Raw genomic sequence first — 19,092 nt, forward strand, 5'->3', positions numbered from 1 at the left:
ATTGTTTCTGGTCCTTAAAAACGCAGAATCAGCAAGAATTTCTCTGAATGGACCATAGGCGTCTTCAGAATAATCGTTTCAATTACCATTCTGAAAAAAAAGTGAAGAAACTTACTTCCTCTCTTGCACTTGGTCCTGGATAATGTACAGCACGAACACACTATAAAGACTTAAGTACATAATAAAAGGACTTCACTGAAAACACCAGTGCCTTGCAATAATGTCAAGGATACAGTATTTGAAGTGCCACACTGTGAGGTCGTAAGTTTCCAGCCTACCCATTAGTAAATGTCATACAAAATGATTAGATAAATGACTTGAGCCTTTCAGAGCAGTTGGGAGAGCTCAAGTGGTTTGTCTTGCATGACAAACTCTGTTAAAGGTTCTGTCTATCAATTAAAAGGCAAGTCATGAAGTCAGCGGCAGATTAATTGATGTTAAAAGGCAAATCTAGATGTCAGTAAAGAGGTGTAAACTCTCACAGTGCGCAAAAGAGCCCAAAAACAGCATTTGACAGCTGTCAATGACCCGAGTATTAAAGTCTCACCAAATTTACAGTTAGAGTAGAGAACTGTGGGATGATTTTAGACTCAAAATGATTAATAAATGCACACACACTTATCCATGAACTTGATAAATGTTGCAGGCATGTTTGACTATCCACAAACAAATGCCTTTTAACTTGTGTGTGCAAAATACAGAATTACGTGAATGTGCAGCGATTTGTACAAATTGAGATATAGTTGTGAATACAAAACTTCGATTTTGTATTAATGTAAGTCAGAATTTGTGCGTACAACGAGTAAGATGTGCATTTGTGGATTCATTGATTGACTCGTTTGTACGAGTCGATTCTGTTTGATTCATTTGGATTTTGAGACTTGCACGATCCACACACACAGCTGTCTAAGAAAACCTGCTGCCACTAGATGGCAGTATTCTGCCAAAACAGTCACCGGCACCGTGAGCGTTATTCTGCCTATAAGACGCTTTGTGTGTCCTCGTTATAAAGACGATTTTCATTCACTTTTTTATATAATTTTATTCACGCACAATTTCTGACTTGCATTAATACAAAATCAAAGTTTTGTATTCACAACTATGTCTCTATTTGTACAAATCGCTGCACGTTCATGTAATTCTGTATTTTGCACACACAAGTTAAAAGGCATTTGTTTGTGGATAGTCAAACATGTCTTCAACATTTATCAAGTTCATGGATAAGTGTGTGTGCATTTATTAATCATTTTGAGTCTAAAATCATCCAATAGAGCACTTTTATCATGTCTATGTGTATACCTAAAGCTATTGGGATACAGACTGCAAAAGGATGCAAAGGATAAGTTCCTTTCTTTGTTTTGCCTTCAGAAAAGCCATAAGGAAGAAAGGAGTGAAATGAAATTAAAACTATTTCATTTGAACAGATAATTGTACACTCACACTGTTGCACCCATGGAATGCTGGGAAATGATACCTACAAACAGAAGGGGGATGTAAGTGTTTAATAATTTAACTTTAATTTCCTGTGATATAAATAGAAAAAACAGAGAGGTTTGGGGGACAGTGTTAATTAAAGATCTCCTATACAACTACAATAAGTGCAAACAGATATTTATATACAAAATTGCACATATCATTTGGGTTTCAGGGGGGAAAAAAAGAATAAACAATGTGTGGAAAACATTTTGCATCGCCCGTTTGGGGATAAATAAATCACAAAGCGAACTCACCGGACACAGATGCTCCGGAACAAAACAGTGAGACTCAGGAATGAAACATTTGAGATTTGAGTGATAAACAGATGCACTTTGATCTGAAGGTTTAATATCAGTGATTAAGCCCTATCTGGCAACCCTGAGACAAAAACAACCCCATTTCAGCACGTTTGACTAAGCTGAACATTCACTTGGAATTAATGGACCAAATCAGACTCTGAGCACCATAAGGCTTCGGAGAGCCTCGTTCAAGTGCGTACAATCTGCAGGGTTTTGATTTTCATAAAAGCCACTGCATCAGTAATTGAGATGCGCTTTTGATTACCTAATAATCAAAATATTTGGACATGAAGGGTACCTGTGAGATGCTTTGTGTGCATTAATAACTACATTTAGAAAATGATATGCTACAGATGATAGAACAATCACATTGAATAAGGAGGGGGGAAAAAAAGATTATACATGAGTAGAGAAAATAATCAATTTCACAGCATTTAAAATGTTCAATTTAAATTCTGATAGTCACCGATGCCATCCATGGTTTACATTGTCATAGTAACATATACTTTATCTATTTTTATTCAAAGAAATGTCATATTACACCCTGAAGAGTGATATTCAGTCCCTCTCTTCTGAAAATCCCCCTCTGTGTCCACTATCTGGTTGAACACAATCTGTGAATAATTTCTCAAATATACAAAAGTGCTCAGTCTTCAAGAAAGCGTAAAAAATGTCTATCTGGCCCGAAAAGCCTCTTCCCTTTTTTTAAGGCAAGTGGTGACCAGTAGGTCAAAAGACTCTTGCCACAGAACCGCGCTGTAACATTTCTCAATAAATATTGCAACAAATAATTCCCCCCCACGTTTGAAACGAGTGAGCAGACTTAATGGCTTTTGGCATTTGTAGTTTCCACGAATGGCGAGAGCTTTACTATTAATGAAGAAGGACGGGAATCTCTCTCAACTAGACATGGAAAGGGCACGAATGACCGAAGTATGCACTGTGAATGAGTGGACAGGAAGCCGAGGTCATGTCCACAAGTGTAAAGCATGCCGAAATGGACAAAACGGAACTAACTAAAATTATACTACGTTTACGTAAAAGCTTTTAAGAAAGGACCGCTTGCAGACCTTTTTCTCTGAACTGTAGTTGAGGTACAGTAAACACTTTAGAGGGTGCTTGAGGGAGGCCACGACTGAACCACCGTTCAATGAACCATTCACAAACATCGAGCTCCTTCCTGTTATCCAGACTGAACAAAGCTGAAACCCACTCGATTCCAATTTTCAGCCAATTAAAGTTCTGGGTTCCGGGGATTTCAGAACTAGCGGATAAGGGGGCGTTTTGTTCAGGGAAAACACGCGCTCATTACCTTTCATTCTCACCAGCACAACATGATATACCAGTACCAGTAAAATCTCTTTTCCAAAATGATTCTTTAGACAAAGTTATATATCATCTTTATAAATATTTTCTGTGCTGTTGTGCCCTTTATAAATAGCAAAATATAGTGTCATATTTCCTACAGCTAGTTGAATCCCCTCGGAACTAAAGCATCTTTTAATCACAAGAGATCTTTCTGAAACGTAAGAAATAATGTACTAAATCTTTGAAGCAATGTACTCAAACAAAACAGATGTCTGTACAAAACAAAATAAACAAAATAATACAAATACAAAAAAAAAGAGAGAACACAATCAAGGTGTGTGCATAGATGCCGAGTTTGTGAAATGAGTCTGGGAGGTGTGTGAAACCAACCGATTGGGTGAAAAGTGCCGAAAGCTGATATCAACATTGATTTCTTTTCCTTTTCTTCTTGGAGGTGGTGATGGTGCGTGGAAATCATCTGTGATGATCTGGCCTACTTCTTTGTCCTTCTGCTCGAAATCCCAACTGAAGATTGTTTGAAGAAGAATACTCAGCGCTAAATTTTGTTTCCTTTTTTTCCTTATATTAAAATGCTAACCAATAAATATACAAACAAAAGAGTCCACTTTTTTTTTGTTGAGACCAAAAATGCTTCTAACACTTTGTGGTGTACATTCAGGAACATTCATATTGAAAGTGAAAAAAAAAAAATGCAATGGAAAATAACCAAACAAACAAACGGAAAAGAAATAAAATCACCGTAAGAGTTAACAATAAACATTGCCATAATAATAATTTATATTATATTACAAATTATTCCTATGTTTTTGTTTTGTTTTTGTTTTTTTGCAGTCCAAGGTCCCTCCCAGGGTAAGGTGATTTTTTATAGTTTTTCTTTTGAGGGAATCCAGATGTAAGGTCCAGACTGTTCCTCTATCACCATCTTACACTGGTTATAAATGTCCTCTAGTGTTTCCCCTTGAACCAGCGCTGAGAGAGAGAGAGAGAGAGAAAGAGCTGACGTTATTAGATTCTTATGCACTTTACAGAGCAACGTCGTTATCATTTTGCACCACAAGAAGTAAGAAACCCCAATGACAGTTTCATAATGATCATTTTTGAACTTAATGGATCATTAGCCACTTTATCACTTATGAATTCTTCTCGTGTAAACGGTAAGAATAGCAATTTTACCCAGCAACATTTTACCCAGCAACCCAGTCTCTAACCAAGCAGAGAGAACTATGCAGCTTTTCATTTAAAGTGCCCCTATTATGGCATTTGAAAGGTTCCTATTTTAGTTTTGTGAGTCCCCAACAACAGGTTTACAAGGTCAAAAAAACACTTTCATTGTCTTATAATATGCATTTATTTTTTACCTTATTCGCTCAACGACTCCCAAAGGATTCGCTCAAGATGAATTTTTTCCGGTCATCTGACCGGTGATTGGTCAGATGACCCAGTCAGTTGTGATTGGGATTGGTCTATTGCGTGCAACACATGCTGACGGAACGCCTATCACCATTACTGGATTACGGCTTGTCAAGTGTTGAAAATTGTATAGAGTGTATGAACAGACATGGCATCAATTTTGCCTTATCAATTCGAGCCAGAGCCTGACGAGGAAACGTCCAGAGTTGCTGATGAACCAGAAAGTCAATCGCAAACACAACTGGACAGGACCTTTCTCAAGGGTAAGTGTCAATGTAGTTTATGGCACTTCAGGTCGATTGAACATGCAGAAGTCTGAGAAGTGACGTGCTGTAATCTGATTATTCTTGCTGTCTGTCGCCATTTGTTAGTTCAGTGTAAGGCGTCACAGACAAATGAATTGCAGAATTAAAGGAACACGCCGACTTTTTGGGACTTTATCTTATTCACCGTATCCCCAGAGTTAGATAAGTCCATACATAGCATTCTCATCTCCGTGCTATATGGCTAGGAACTATACTCTCATTCCTGCGTAGTAATCAAGGAACTTGATTTCCGTCAACATAACCAATGTGACAACGTGCTTGCCCAGAGACTGGGGGTTACTGGGAGGGACTATTTTCAGGCGCTGCGTAATATCATTGCGCCGCTGCAGTGCACCCATGGAACAGCAGCAAAGTTCCTTGATTACTAGTACGCAGGAATGAGAGAATAGTTCCTAGCCATATCGGTCTAGAACAGTGCTCTTCGCTATTTTTTTCAGGAGAGCCACACTGATAGGACAAAATCAATGGAAGAGCCACTTTTATCGCAAAGTATCAAAAGTTACATCCAGTCATAAATAGCATGTCTGCTTATCAGTCTGTCATCCCTGAACATACAATATGCTATGCAATAAATACAAAAGGTAGATAGATAGTGGGTAGGCCTATGCATGATATATTTTTAATGTAAACTTTCTTTTAGTGCTGTTTTAAACTAGATTATTCACACATTTTTTTGTTTAAAACACGTTTTTAATATAATTTATAATGTAATCATTTCACAGTAAATCACTAAATTAATGTAATTATAATATTTGTTCAATGGCATCTTTTTAAGAATGAAGGCCAGTAATTTTAAACATTAATTATAGCCATTCAACATTACAGTGTAATTGAAGGCTTTTGAACATTTATTAGGCTTCAAACTTCATTAGTAGTTAGTGCCGCTGTGACTTTAAGATCTGCCGCTGTCGAACATGACGCGGATCTGGCGCGCTGAAACGCACATCCCATTTCCTCACAGCTCTAAGTTCATTTAAGACGTTATTTAACTCATATAAAACTGTTCTTATGAGGACACTCGACAAAACAGACATTTAGGCATAATTCTGTATGTTATAGTTTGTTCAAGAGCGAAAGAGAACTGGATTCTGGCGCGCTGTCTGTGCTCATGATGCTGGCGCGTAACCCACACCACTCAACCTAGTTGACAATGCGTATAATATGCACGTAAAAAGTAATTACTGACAAATTGTGTTATAGCTACGCATTTCATGAGAACGTGTTGATCTATAAGAGCACATTCACTGTCAAAAGCTGGAAAAACAGCCAAAGCTGACAACTCCACAGAGTCATGGACGTAAGGGCAGAGCAAGTTTAAATATCCTTTCTGTATTTCCATCTTGTAATGCCGCTGTTTTGGGGTATTTTTTTAATAGAAATGATTTGTAATAGAGCAGACACTTTGAGTTTCTAATGGGTTATGTTATAGCCCTGCTTGCTTTTATGAAATACATATGTATTGACTGCATGATCATTTCACCGTATTATGTACTGCTATGTGAGCCGCAGATTAAGCTGGTGCGAGCCGCGCAATGAGTAACACTGGTCTAAAAAAATCACAACTTTTCATTTTCCGTCGGTCTTAGTACACGATGCAACTATACACATCACAACATGTAAATAGGAAAAGGTTGGCGTTATTTTGTATATTATTTTGAGCAGTAGGCTAGCTGGAGCCATTTACCTCCAGTCTTTGTGCTAAGCTAGGCTAGCGGTGGGTGTGTCAGACAGAGTTATGGCACGCACGGAGATGAGAATGGTATGTATGGACTTATCTAACTCTGGGGGATACCGTGAATAAGCTAAAGTCCCAAAAAGTCGCCGTGTTCCTTTAATTTAGGTGCACGTGTGGGAACTGTATCAAAATGGCAAGCAAGGCTGAAAATGCAGGCAATATGCTAATGTTTCGTCTTGACGTCACAACGAATTGGCTTGGGATTCGTTTAATTGCCTCTTACTTTTGAGAGATAACTTTATATACGGTGCACTTTCAGATTTAAAACTTTGCAGGATGTTTTCATTCACTTAGAGCTGTGTTACACACTACATGAAAGGTCATTTTCAAAAATACATAAAAGGGGCACTTTAAAAATAACAGAATTTTTTTCTCATAAGAAAAATAGTTTGTCTATTAGAATTATCAGTAAAGCAACACACTCTTGAAATCTCTTTTCTTTGCTGAAGCAGATCAACGGAATAAAAAGTAAAGCAACAGCATAGTCACACAGGTTCAAAATGTCCACTAATGAATCATTATGTCGCTGAGTTCTTTTTCATATTCCTCCAAACACTCACAGGGGTCAGGCTAATGCATATTTCAAGAGAAAGTGGATGTGTTTCACTCAGGGAAAAGCATCAGCTCTGCGGCTCTGCTGTCAAATATGATGGATGTAACCAGCTGCAATGGTTGCCCTCCGAGGTAATGCATATGCAACAGACTATCAGAATATGCAAATCCAGGTGATATCGGACAGGCTCTGAGCGTGAAGGCGCCGCTCAGGTCCTCTCGATGGATTAGGAACTTTACTGTTACCTGTGAAGAACTCGCCGAACTCCTGCTCCAGCTTCATGGCACGGTCATATGTCTTTTTGGCCTGTTCCTCCGTCAACCTCTTATTCATCTCCCTGAAACACAAAGGGTTTAGAAACGTATCAATCCCTTGGAGCCTGAGCGCAATGGAATTTGTATTATTTATTGAATAAATACACCATCATGGAGCTGTGTGGTAAACTTACATTAAGGACTCGATGGATCTAGGCTTTATAAAGATGGCAATGGGGTAGAGTTGTGCTACTTGTAGTCGTTTTATGGCATTCCCAGACACGTCAAGTATGCAGTGCTTTCCCTAGAGAAGCAATAAAGACTTGCTAAATGGTTGGAAGCTGAACAGTAGACACAAAGGACAAGTGTTGGCCTATGAGAGTCAAGTTAACCCTCTGGGGGTCTTCTGTCATTTCTGACCCGCATTTTTTTGTTTGTTAAAATGTTAAAAATCGTAGCTTCAACGGAATGGTACGGAACTTGTGACTTTATTGGTACTTGGTATATGAACACAAAAAAATTGGGGACAGGATTTGAAAAGTCTAAGTGGTCGTAAAAAAAATAGTCACACTCAGAACCTTCGGGTCAAAAATGACTCCCATAGGAAATGAATGGGAAATTGGCAAAAATATGAAAATACAGAGTTTTTTTGTGCATACAATCTACATATTAGCCAGGATGCAGAAAAAAGGACTCAAAAGTGAAGGGGTGAATCTCTAAAACATCAAGAGTGCAAAACAAACAAAAAAACTCTCACACACACACACACACACACACACACACACACACACACACACACACACACACACACACACAAACAGCTTTTGGAATGGCACGAGTTAATTTGTGTGTGTGTGAGTTTTTTTGTCTGTTTTGCACTCTTGATGTTTTAGAGATTCACCCCTTCACTGTTGAGTCCTTTTTTTCTGCATCCTGGCTGATTTGTAGATTGTATGCAGAAAAAAACTAATTTCCCATTCATTTCCTATGGGGGTCATTTTTGACCCGAAGGTCCTGAATGTGACTATTTTTTTTTTTACGACCACTAAGACTTTTCAAATCCTGTCCACAAATTTTTGGGGTGTTCATATACCAAGTACCAATAAAGTCACCAAGTTTCAGACCATTCCGTTGAAGCTACAATTTTTTACATTTTTTTATAAAACGCAAGATCCACTATAGTGGTCAAAATGTGCTATTGCGAGATAAAAATGCTCAATGTGTCCATCGGATGGCACCGATCTCATTTAAAAAATTGCTTTCATGAGGCCTAGGCTTGACTCTAAAATGAAATACAGCTTTAATAAATAATAATAATAATAATATATATATATAAATGTTTTATTATATTCAATGGGAAAAATGGGTCATAATTATTGCATAAATATTAATTATTAATCATTCAATTATCTCAAAACACCAAAAAAGAAAAGAAAAAATATTATTGAACAAAAATATATTTCATTGATTTTACTCAAATCTTTTTTTATCTTAATCCCGCCCTCCGGGTCATTTTTGACCCAAAGGCCCTGAGTGTGACCCATAAATGAAGAACCCCAGAGGGTTAAAAGAAGTTCAGCAGGGACACGTCTTGTGTAAATGGCTCCTAACTAGCGAGCCTAAAATCCATATTAGTAAGACTTCATGCCAATGTTGTGGTTGTAAAACCATAGCAAGTACTGACCCTCTCAGCCACATATTTGACAGACATGACACTGGTTCCGTACAGATTGTCATTGTACTGTCCAGCCTCGATGAACTTGTGCTCTTGGATGTCTTTCTCCATCTGCTCTCGTGAATTCATGAAGTGATAATCTCTCCCATCCACTTCATAATCCCGCTTTGGTCTGGTAGTATCTGAGATTGGTTAAAAAAAATCCAGGCTTTAGTTTTATAATACTTTAGTACTCGGTTCTACAACACATACAAATGGGAAATCATCACCTTTATTATCTACATACACGATCATGAGAAATACCATAAACTGTAAGAGTGCAGAGGGCAATTCTACTTTCACAAATAAACAATTTGTGTACAGCGGGGCTAAAGGCACACCTTAAGAATTTTTTTTGCTTTTCACTACTCCTATAGTGTATTTTTGTATTGAACATTTATGGAGCAAAATATTTTGTTAAAAATAAATCATAAAAGTGGTTTATTTTGTTTAAAAATCTTATAAATGTATGAGGTGGCAAGGGGGGGCTTTTACCCCACCGACACATGGGGCAAAAGACACAAATACTTTAGCTAAAATAATATTGTTTTTAACAATGTCTAAGTTAATACTTGTTCAAAACAATCACTTTCGCAGAGTTTGTACTATTTTCTTTTTAGTTTGATAAATAAAAGCATTCATTTTTGTTCAATAAATATACTGTCATTAAAATATGTTAATTAAAAAATATGTTTTAAAAATACAGAAACAAAACTATGTTAAAAAGTAAAGATTTTGAATGCACAGAATGAGATCCCATAATAATTTAACATGGATTTACAGTAGTAACAATAAATTATATTTTATGATATGGTATGATTAAACGATTATTATATGATATTTGCCATGTGAATCTAACCGTTGCCTTGTCAACAAATGGAAAAGTCAGCCAGCTATTTGCGATGAAAATGATTGGACTGAAAGAATATCCCAGTATTCAAACTCTGTATCAGCAATGCACTCTAAATGAGGCAAAAAGGATTTTAAGTGACCCAACTCATGTACTTTATCCCTGTTAAGAAGGTATAGATTTATCCGTTATAAACTAAACAGGTTTAAAAAAAAAAAAAGTGTGCCTGTATCAATCAGATACAGTTCAAGTTCTACATATTTTTATGTGTATGGTATGTATGGTGTGAATGATTATTGTGTATAATTTTATAATGTATCAGGTTTGGTAAAATGCTGGCTACTGAGTCCATCTCGAATTTCCCTTCAAGGGACAATAAAGTACATTTAATTTAATTTCATTATCATGTTAATTATTGTGCTTTTTGCCCCAACAGCAGGTGCGCTTTTCATCCCAAAGCCGAACTTAGCCCCGCCCAAAACATTTGAGGTCGGGAAGTTCGGTCTGGACTTGATCCGTTGTGGAGCAACTATGCTCGAACCAGAGCTGTTCGGACCAATCAAATTGTCAGGGCGGGCTTTATACGATGATGGACAGATGATAAACAGTAACGTAATCATCACATCACCAAAGAGCGCTAGGGTTGAATTTGTTCTAATCTATGCGTCGCTCCGTTGCTCTGATTGGTTGTAGGTCTATCCAATTGAGTGCAGAGGCATTTTCTTACCTGGTTCGGTTGAAACACGCCCCCATAATCAGCCCAATAGAGCAGTATCAGACTCATATTCTGACTAGAATTGAGTATGACGACGTCAGGCTAATACTTTTACATATTATTCCATTATTTAAAAACTGTTGCTTTAATTACCTTGAACAAAACTGAAAATCAATAAGGAGATTGTCTCAAAATATATTCAATAATTTTAGCGATTCTCGTTTGCCACTTAAATCTACAAGATTTAAAAAAGCATCAAATATTAGACCAAATTAGCGCAGAATAAACTTTGCGTTGCTGCCCACGATCGAGTCAAGGATCAGAGAAATTTCCACGTGCATCTTGAAAAGCGGATGTGGTGGAAAGTGTTGCGGCAGGTTTTTGTGCCATCTAGTGGTTTAGAGGAAAATAAAATCAAAGACTCCTTTTACCCCGGTGCACCTCTAGCCTCGTTGTACCCTATATCTCTAGCTATTGGGGTAACATTCTAAGCGATAGTACAGCAACAGTGAGCTATGCTGAACTACCCATAGATCCAACTGACTGGATGAACTGTATACTACAGGGAAAGACTGACGCTATTACATTTTCTACTTGTATCTCGCTCACTGCAGACTAATAATCTCACTTACCTTCTTGATCAGAACTGTTAGCCGCTTTTTTTAAATTATGAACATAAACAAAAATGGTTAAATAAAAGTCTGAAAAACTGAACAATAAATAAAGTGTTTAAGATGGAAAACATGAAAGAGCTCTGTGGCTCTCATCAGCAAACTATGAGAATGAAATGGGATCTTTATTGCCTTTTGGGTCTGAGATGAAGACCCACAATATTGTCAATATTTTGGCTAATATGTATAGCACAAGCCAACAAAGCTCTTTTCCAAAAACATGATAAAACTCAGGAAAATTATAATACAAAGGAAATCTTAGAAAGTGTGGGTTAACACTACTTTTCAAGGTTTGCCCAAAGACCTTTTATTGTTTTCTAATTTACTCTAGTGTTGTCTATAGTACCGACTTCGGTACCAAGTCGGTACTGACATTTAAAAAATGTGACGATAACAGCATTTCCCTCTAGCATTTGATTTTGATTCATAAACACCTCTGATTGGCCATCATGTTCACAAGCTCAACATATATTCTCTGATTGGCCATTGTGTTAATGCGCTAAACATAAATGTCTGTGATTGGCTACAATGATCAACGCTTAAAAACATGTTGTAAATAGACGTCTTTGACCCTCTTCATCGAGTGCTTACACAGATACACATAGGACCAGGTGTCTATCAATCAGCAGATCCATCTATAAGCGGATATATTAGGGATCTGCTGAAAGATACCTGCTTTCAAATGCTCCCGTGTGTATCTGTGTAAGCACTTGGTGAAGAGCGTTGATCATTGTAGCCAATCACAGACATTATATGTTGAGCGTGTGAACACAATGGCCAATCAGAGACATATATGTTGTGCGTGTGAACACAATGGCCAATCAGAGACATATATGTTGAGTGTGTGAACACAATGGCCAATCAGAGACATATATGATGAGTGTGTGAACACAATGGCCAATCAGAGACATATATGTTGAGCACGTGAACACAATGGCCAATCAGAGACGTATATGTTGAGCGTGTGAACACAATGGCCAATCAGAGACATATATGTTGAGCACGTGAACACAATGGCCAATCAGAGACATATATGTTGAGCGTGTGAACACAATGGCCAATCAGAGACATATATGTTGAGCGTGTGAACACAATGGCCAATCAGAGACATATATGTTGAGCACGTGAACACGATGGCCAATCAGAGACATATATGTTGAGCGTGTGAACACAATGGCCAATCAGAGACAAATATGTTGAGCACGTGAACACGATGGCCAATCAGAGACATATATGTTGAGCGTGTGAACACAATGGCCAATCAGAGGTGTTTAAGAATCAGTTCAACAGCACTCAGAATGCTAGAGGAAAATGCTGGTTTCGTCACATTTTGAAAATTTCAGTACCGACTTGGTACCTAAGTCGGTACTTTTGACAACACTAATTTACTTAGACCAATTACAACTTCTGAAAACATCGCTAAGACATCACAATAAGGTGACCTAGTTGAAGTTTGTTTATCAGCAAACCTTGAAGTAAGTGATTTCATAGTCACAGCACAAGGAAATGAGTTGCGAAGAACTACACAGCAATAGTTATGAGCACTGTGGGGCAGTAGGGAACACCACGGACTCTTATGGTCAGGCCACTTACCTCACCATCTCATTTTGATGAATCCCACCAGTACCGCCATCAGCACAAAGGCTTAAAAACCCTCAAGACTACTGGATATAATTACAAACTACCTTGGCCACAGGTTTTTCTAACACTCCAATTGAAATTTATAACGGCACCAGTGAGAATAACACAGTACACTATTGCCCATTTGGGCTCTTTTGAGACTGTGGTTGAGTCAGCCTCTACTGAAGGTTAATTTGTGCATTCTAAAGATGAAAAATTAATAATTAATTGAAGATTAATTGGTCTGATACCAAGAACCACAAGATCTCTGTAGGGTACTTACGTGGCACACATGACCCAAACTTGTCCGGGAACTCTGAGATGAGGTCATCGTTGACTCTGTCCTTCATGGGCCCCAAGATTATAACTGGTCTGGCGTAATTAACTGTTCAAACAGAATAAAAAAAACATGATCTCTTGCTCAAATTGAACAACAATCACGTAATATATTTAACTTATAGTGAACTTCGTGAGCATGAGAGACGGTGGAGAAGCACTTACTCTCTTGTCTGATGACAGGCTCATACGAGAGGATCAGTTCCTCTTGACTCCCTGGAAACAGAACAGAGAAACATACTCAGCGGGGTGGGCGTTTGTGATAGGACTCAGCTTGCTTTCTGTACAACGCCAGTGATCGAGACGGCCACATTTGATGTGCCCTTCACCAAGGTCTCGCATCTCAGAGTGCAGCTCGAGTGGATGTGTAAATGAGTTACTGAGCATGTAATGTCATTACGTACTTGTTGACAAGGACATTTGCATAAAAAAAAGAGAAAAATGAAAAACAGTGGCAAAATTTAGTTAGCGCTCATTTGGGAGATTAAAGGGATCGGCAGAAAGGCTTTGGGACGATGACGGACAACAGTAAAGCAATTTAATCACAGATGAGACTGAAGTTTCAGACAGTGACAATACTAATTGAATATATAAGTCCAATTATGGGAACGCAGGTCCAAAGTGACGCGAGTTCTGAGGTGGTCTGCGCACACAGGGGCTTGGGGAGCCAGAGTAGTTTATTTTTAGCCCTGGGATGAACAGAAGCAGGCTGCCGCAGGAACACAATACGGTTATTATCCATCGATTCAAACCCAGATAGGATCGAGTGTTATTCTGAGCCAGAGCTTAATTTCTCTCATTGGAAGTGGTAACATTAAACTATACAGAATGAATCACGCACGAATCAGCTTCTGTGTAGTGCTCCACTCTTACCCAAAACAATTTAGATGCTGTGGAAAAGCTAGATGGCCATTATTGGTGTAGCTATTGCCATAAACAGAATGGATTATGTCTGTATAAAGCCTTACAAACACGAAGCACACTCTAAAGCTCTGTTCAACAACCTAATGAGCTGCCTACAGAAGCAGAATGTTAAGGCATAAAATGCAGACTCGCAACACAAAGGCTGTTCTAAAAGCTGGGCAACGTTTCTTGTTTGATCAAATTTTAAAGGCAGAACTTTATATTACAGGTCCAAAATGAGTGAATGAGGTGAAATGTAAAAAACTATAAAAAAAAAACATTTATACATAAACACTTAAAAGTATCAATAAAAATTTATAATTATTAGTGCTGTCAAAATTAGTTAATTAACGCAGCATCCGTTTTTCTGTCATCCTTTGGTTAACGTTGATCACACTCTTATTCATGCAAATGCTTTTAAACCCTTCAAGCATGACAAGACAAAAGAGAACACGCTGTCTGTGAATGTCCTTACTATGACACACACGCGACGCTCAGAAAGACAGAAGAGAATGCGCTGACTGTGAATGTCCTGACTATGACACACACACAACGCTCAGAAAGAAAGAAGAGAATGCACTGTCTGTGAATGTCCTGACTATGACACACACACAACGCTCAGAAAGACAGAAGAGAATGCGCTGACTGTGAATGTCCTGACTATGACACACACACAACGCTCAGAAAGACAGAAGAGAACGCGCTGACTGTGAATGTCCTGACCATGACACACACACACGACGCTCAGAAAGACAGAAGAGAATGCGCTGTCTGTGAATGTCCTGACTATGACACACACACAACGCTCAGAAAGACAGAAGAGAATGCGCTGACTGTGAATGTCCTGACTATGACACACACACAACGCTCAGAAAGAAAGAAGAGAATGCACTGTCTGTGAATGTCCTGACTATGACACACACACAACGCTCAGAAAGACAGAAGAGAATGCGCTGACTGTGAATGTCCTGACTATGACACACACACAACGCTCAGAAAGACAGAAGAGAATGCGCTGACTGTGAATGTCCTGACCATGACACACACACACGACGCTCAGAAAGACAGAAGAGAATGCGCTGACTGTGAATGTCCTGACTATGACACACACACACAACGCTCAGAAAGACAGAAGAGAATGCACTGACTGTGAATGTCCTGACTATGACACACACACACGACGCTCAGAAAGACAGAAGAGAACGCGCTGACTGTGAATGTCCTGACTATGACACACACACACACACGACGCTCAGAAAGACGCGCGCCAGTATCGTGCGGACAGACAGCTCGCTGACAGTGTTGAGTTCTCTTCCGTGCTTGAGCGAACAATAACACACACAATTATGCCAAAATGGCTGTTTTGGCGAGTATTCTCAAAAGAGCAGTTTGACAACGCCTCAGATTTTAATCACGATTAATTACAGAAAGAAATGTGTGATTAATAATTTTTTAATCGATTGACAGCACTAATAATTAAAATAAATTAAATTAAATTAAATAGAAAATAAATAGAAAAAAATTAAATTAAATAATTTTACCTAATATTTGAGTGTGGTATTTTTATGCTTATTAGAGCGGAGCTCTATTGTTAGCTTAGCAAAATGCTAGCAACAAACTCAAATGAAAATATTATTGCAAGTTGAGTCTCACATGGTTGGTTATGTAGAGTGCTCAAACTCAGTCATGGTAGTTAGAGAGCAGCTAGAAGCCTATCTAGGTAGTAAGCAACAAGACAACTCACTTTGAACAGAACAGTTATGCATATTCTTTTGAATACAGCAGGAAATAATGAGTTCTATGCATTAAACAGCAGTCAAGCTAAGAGGACAGCATCTGTGAGGGGCTTAAACAAGGTTATGTGGGTTTGATCAATGCCTGGAGCTTTTGGTGGAGACAGAGCATACATCATATTGGGTGCCCTCTGACCCTAATATGGAGCCAGCTATCAACCTTACTTTTAACATAAGAGTGGGCGTGTTGCAAAATAAGGTGGACTTCATAATTATGCTTGTACTAACATCAAATGAAACATGGTGACTTTAGAAACAAATATTGAAAGACGTCTCTTATGCTCACCAAGGCTGCATTTATTTGATCAAAATACAGTAAAAACAGTTAAGAATATGATTCCAATTTTAAATAGCTGTTTTCTATTTGAATATATTTCAAAACATAATTTAATCCTGTGATGCAAAGCTATCATTACTCCAATCTTCAGTCATATGATCCTCGAATCATTCTAATTTGATTTGGTGCTCAAGAAAATGTCTTATTATAATCAATGTTCAAAACAACTGTGCTGCTTTTGTGATACATATTCTTTTTCTCCAGCATTCTTTGATGAATACAATTATGTATTTACTGTCACATTTAATCAATTTAATGCGCTCTTGCGGAATAAAAGTCTTTCTTTCTTTCAAAAACAAAACAACAACAAAAATTCATATTAATGAAATGTTTGTTGAAACGTAACTCTGAAATGTTTAAACTTTCCATCTTTCTAAAATTAAACAAACTGGAAAAGATTCTTTCTGACAGCACATCTCGTTTCCCATCAGCGCGTTATCAAGTGAGTCCATTTCCAAAATAAATTAAATAAAAGCCACAAATCCTGTTTACCGGCCAAGGGGAAACAAACAAGTCATATTTCATTACGCTGACGATGGCACTCTATGGCTGTCTTGAAGAGCATCATGCAATATGACAATTATATGGCTAAACCTAATCTGTCCAAAGTGACAAGCTCATCCATCCAGGCTCTGGATACACACTCGCTCTGGAAACCTGCCACTCTCAAGACGACTACAAAACCTGACAGCTAATGTTTCAGAGCTGGACTACAGTACTATATCTGACCTAAAGTCGTCATGTTACTCAGGAACTTTCTTATAACAGTACGTTCTAGTTTTTAAGAGTGTTGCTGGAGATCATTATCAGGGGCTCGCTATAAACTCTGACAGTCTAAGTTGGTTGTATCGGACAAAATTAGACTTGAGTTTCAAGCGTAAAATACAATTAGACACAGGAGATTAAATTAGCGACCCAGTACCGAGAAAGAGAGACGAACACGTTCAACTCTCTATTCTGATCGAGCTACAGTTGCTTATACATAAGCTTTGTTTTCTGTGAACACTTTTCTCTTTCCCTCTCTATGGATTATATCTTGGCACAAATACATATTAATGAATTGAGAATAATGCTAAATATTCTGTTTGACTGACAGGAATTCCCTTTAAACCATATTTTAATAACTGTTTTGGCTAAATGCTCCTGATGTGAACATAAAACACTGTCAAACACACAAGACATCATTTGGCACAGCACTGCAGAGAAATGATAAAAGGACTAGAAAGTAGCCTAGATGTCTATAAGCGTAACTGTATATTCGGATTTGTTTTGAATCATGTCAGTGAGATAATCAGAATTATATGTCTTTTATTATGGCATATTTTTTGGGAAAAACCCACCCTAAACGAGACATAAAAACAAAACAAATTTACATTTCATCATTTTTGGCCAGAATAAACTTTTTTTTTCCCAGCTATGCAAGACTAAACATCAGAAAACAGCACAACAGTCTCGACATACAAACTAAACGAACAACATTTGACAAACTATTCTCACACGTGTTAAGTTCATGCAACATTTTAGCTACCACCAGGGCTGGATTGGTAATCGGGCATTTTCTCAGTTGGCTGTCGCACTTTGGGGCCGATACAAGTTTTATTTTTGTTTTTTTTGCCATGGACTGGTCCATAATCCAGGAAATGTGGCCCATTGGTTTGTTTTCTGAATTGACAGGCCAAAGCGAGAGAGACCTCCCCCTCCCTTCCCATATAGAGACAGAGCATATTTAGGCCACGCCCACACCTGGGGGAAAACAATCCAACGCTCTCCATTGACTTTGCATTGCGTGAAGCGGCATCCTTGTCATTTCTGACTTATAACAAAAACAGAACAATGTCTAAAAGCTGATATTTGACAGGGTGTACAGCAAACAAGCTAAAGAAACACAGAAGTACGTTTTTAAAAGCTGTCGACCCAAAAAAACAAGCGTTTAAGGAGACAAAAGTGGATACAGGCAATAAGACGTGAAGCTTCAGCAGGAAGAATGGGTACATTTTGGGATCCTGTTTAGCTTGTTTGCAATAGTCACATATCAGCTTTTAGACATTGTTCTGTTTTTTTGTTAATCTGCTGCATTATTTCAGAAATGACAAGGAGGCCGCTTCACACAATACAAAGTCAATGGAGAGCGTTGGATTGTTTCCCCCCCAGTGGGCGTGGTTTTCAGATTATGACGCGTGTCTCTATAGGTGTTTTTTTTTATGTGAATACCCGCACAGCACTGCCGCTGACGAACATGCGCTGCATTTCTGCCGGTCTATAAAGTGATAAACAGCACAAGTCGCTTGATCCATTCAGATTTGTCTCCGAATTTTTTTTTATACAGGGAACATTACAGGTTCTCTGGTGAATCTAGCGGAAATCAGCTGCAACCATGTAAATACAGTTATGCTGGGAAAGTATGTGAACCCCTTGCAGTGAAAATGTGAATAATTGTAACAAAATAAGAGGGATCATACAAAACACATGTTTACATAAAGCTGAATTTATAAAAATGACCCAGTTCAAATGTTTATGAACCATTGATTCTCAATACTGTGCGTCTACCATGGGCGTCACTAGGCCCTTTTTGGGGGGGCTTCTGCCACCCTAAAATTCTGTCCAGCCAAAATGTGTGATTAACGGGAGGCTTCGGTTTCGGCTTTGTCACGTTTTTTTAATCTGCGTTAATCAGCGTGTTCTTCAATCCGCTGTGGCGGCGAATAGAGCGCACGTGTGTGCGTTGATCTGAGCCTCATTGGTCTGTCACCGCTCGTCAATGTCAAAATATT

At 38.3% G+C, this 19,092-nt stretch overlaps 1 protein-coding gene across 4 annotated transcripts in view; it reads right to left on the reverse strand.

Moving 5' to 3' along the window:
• Nucleotides 1-1,483: 1,483 nt before the first annotated feature.
• Nucleotides 1,484-19,092, reverse strand: part of dlg2 (discs, large homolog 2) — a 394,149-nt gene continuing 376,540 nt past the window's right edge. For 2 of the 4 annotated variants that reach the window (XM_079804836.1, XM_079804837.1), the window contains 7 exons: nt 13,454-13,504; nt 13,236-13,337; nt 11,294-11,317; nt 9,067-9,239; nt 7,577-7,686; nt 7,374-7,465; nt 1,484-4,073 (listed from right to left, as the gene is read on the reverse strand). In XM_079804836.1, coding sequence (XP_079660962.1) covers nt 3,967-4,073; nt 7,374-7,465; nt 7,577-7,686; nt 9,067-9,239; nt 11,294-11,317; nt 13,236-13,337; nt 13,454-13,504 — 659 coding nt within the window. In that variant the 3' untranslated portion in view covers nt 1,484-3,966. The remainder of the gene's footprint in view (nt 4,074-7,373; nt 7,466-7,576; nt 7,687-9,066; nt 9,240-11,293; nt 11,318-13,235; nt 13,338-13,453; nt 13,505-19,092) is intronic. The other 2 variants (XM_079804838.1, XM_079804839.1) reach the window with 1 other exon arrangement.

This window comes from Gobio gobio (assembly GCF_949357685.1).
Source record: "Gobio gobio genome assembly, chromosome: 22".
NCBI classification, from domain to species: domain Eukaryota; kingdom Metazoa; phylum Chordata; class Actinopteri; order Cypriniformes; family Gobionidae; genus Gobio; species Gobio gobio.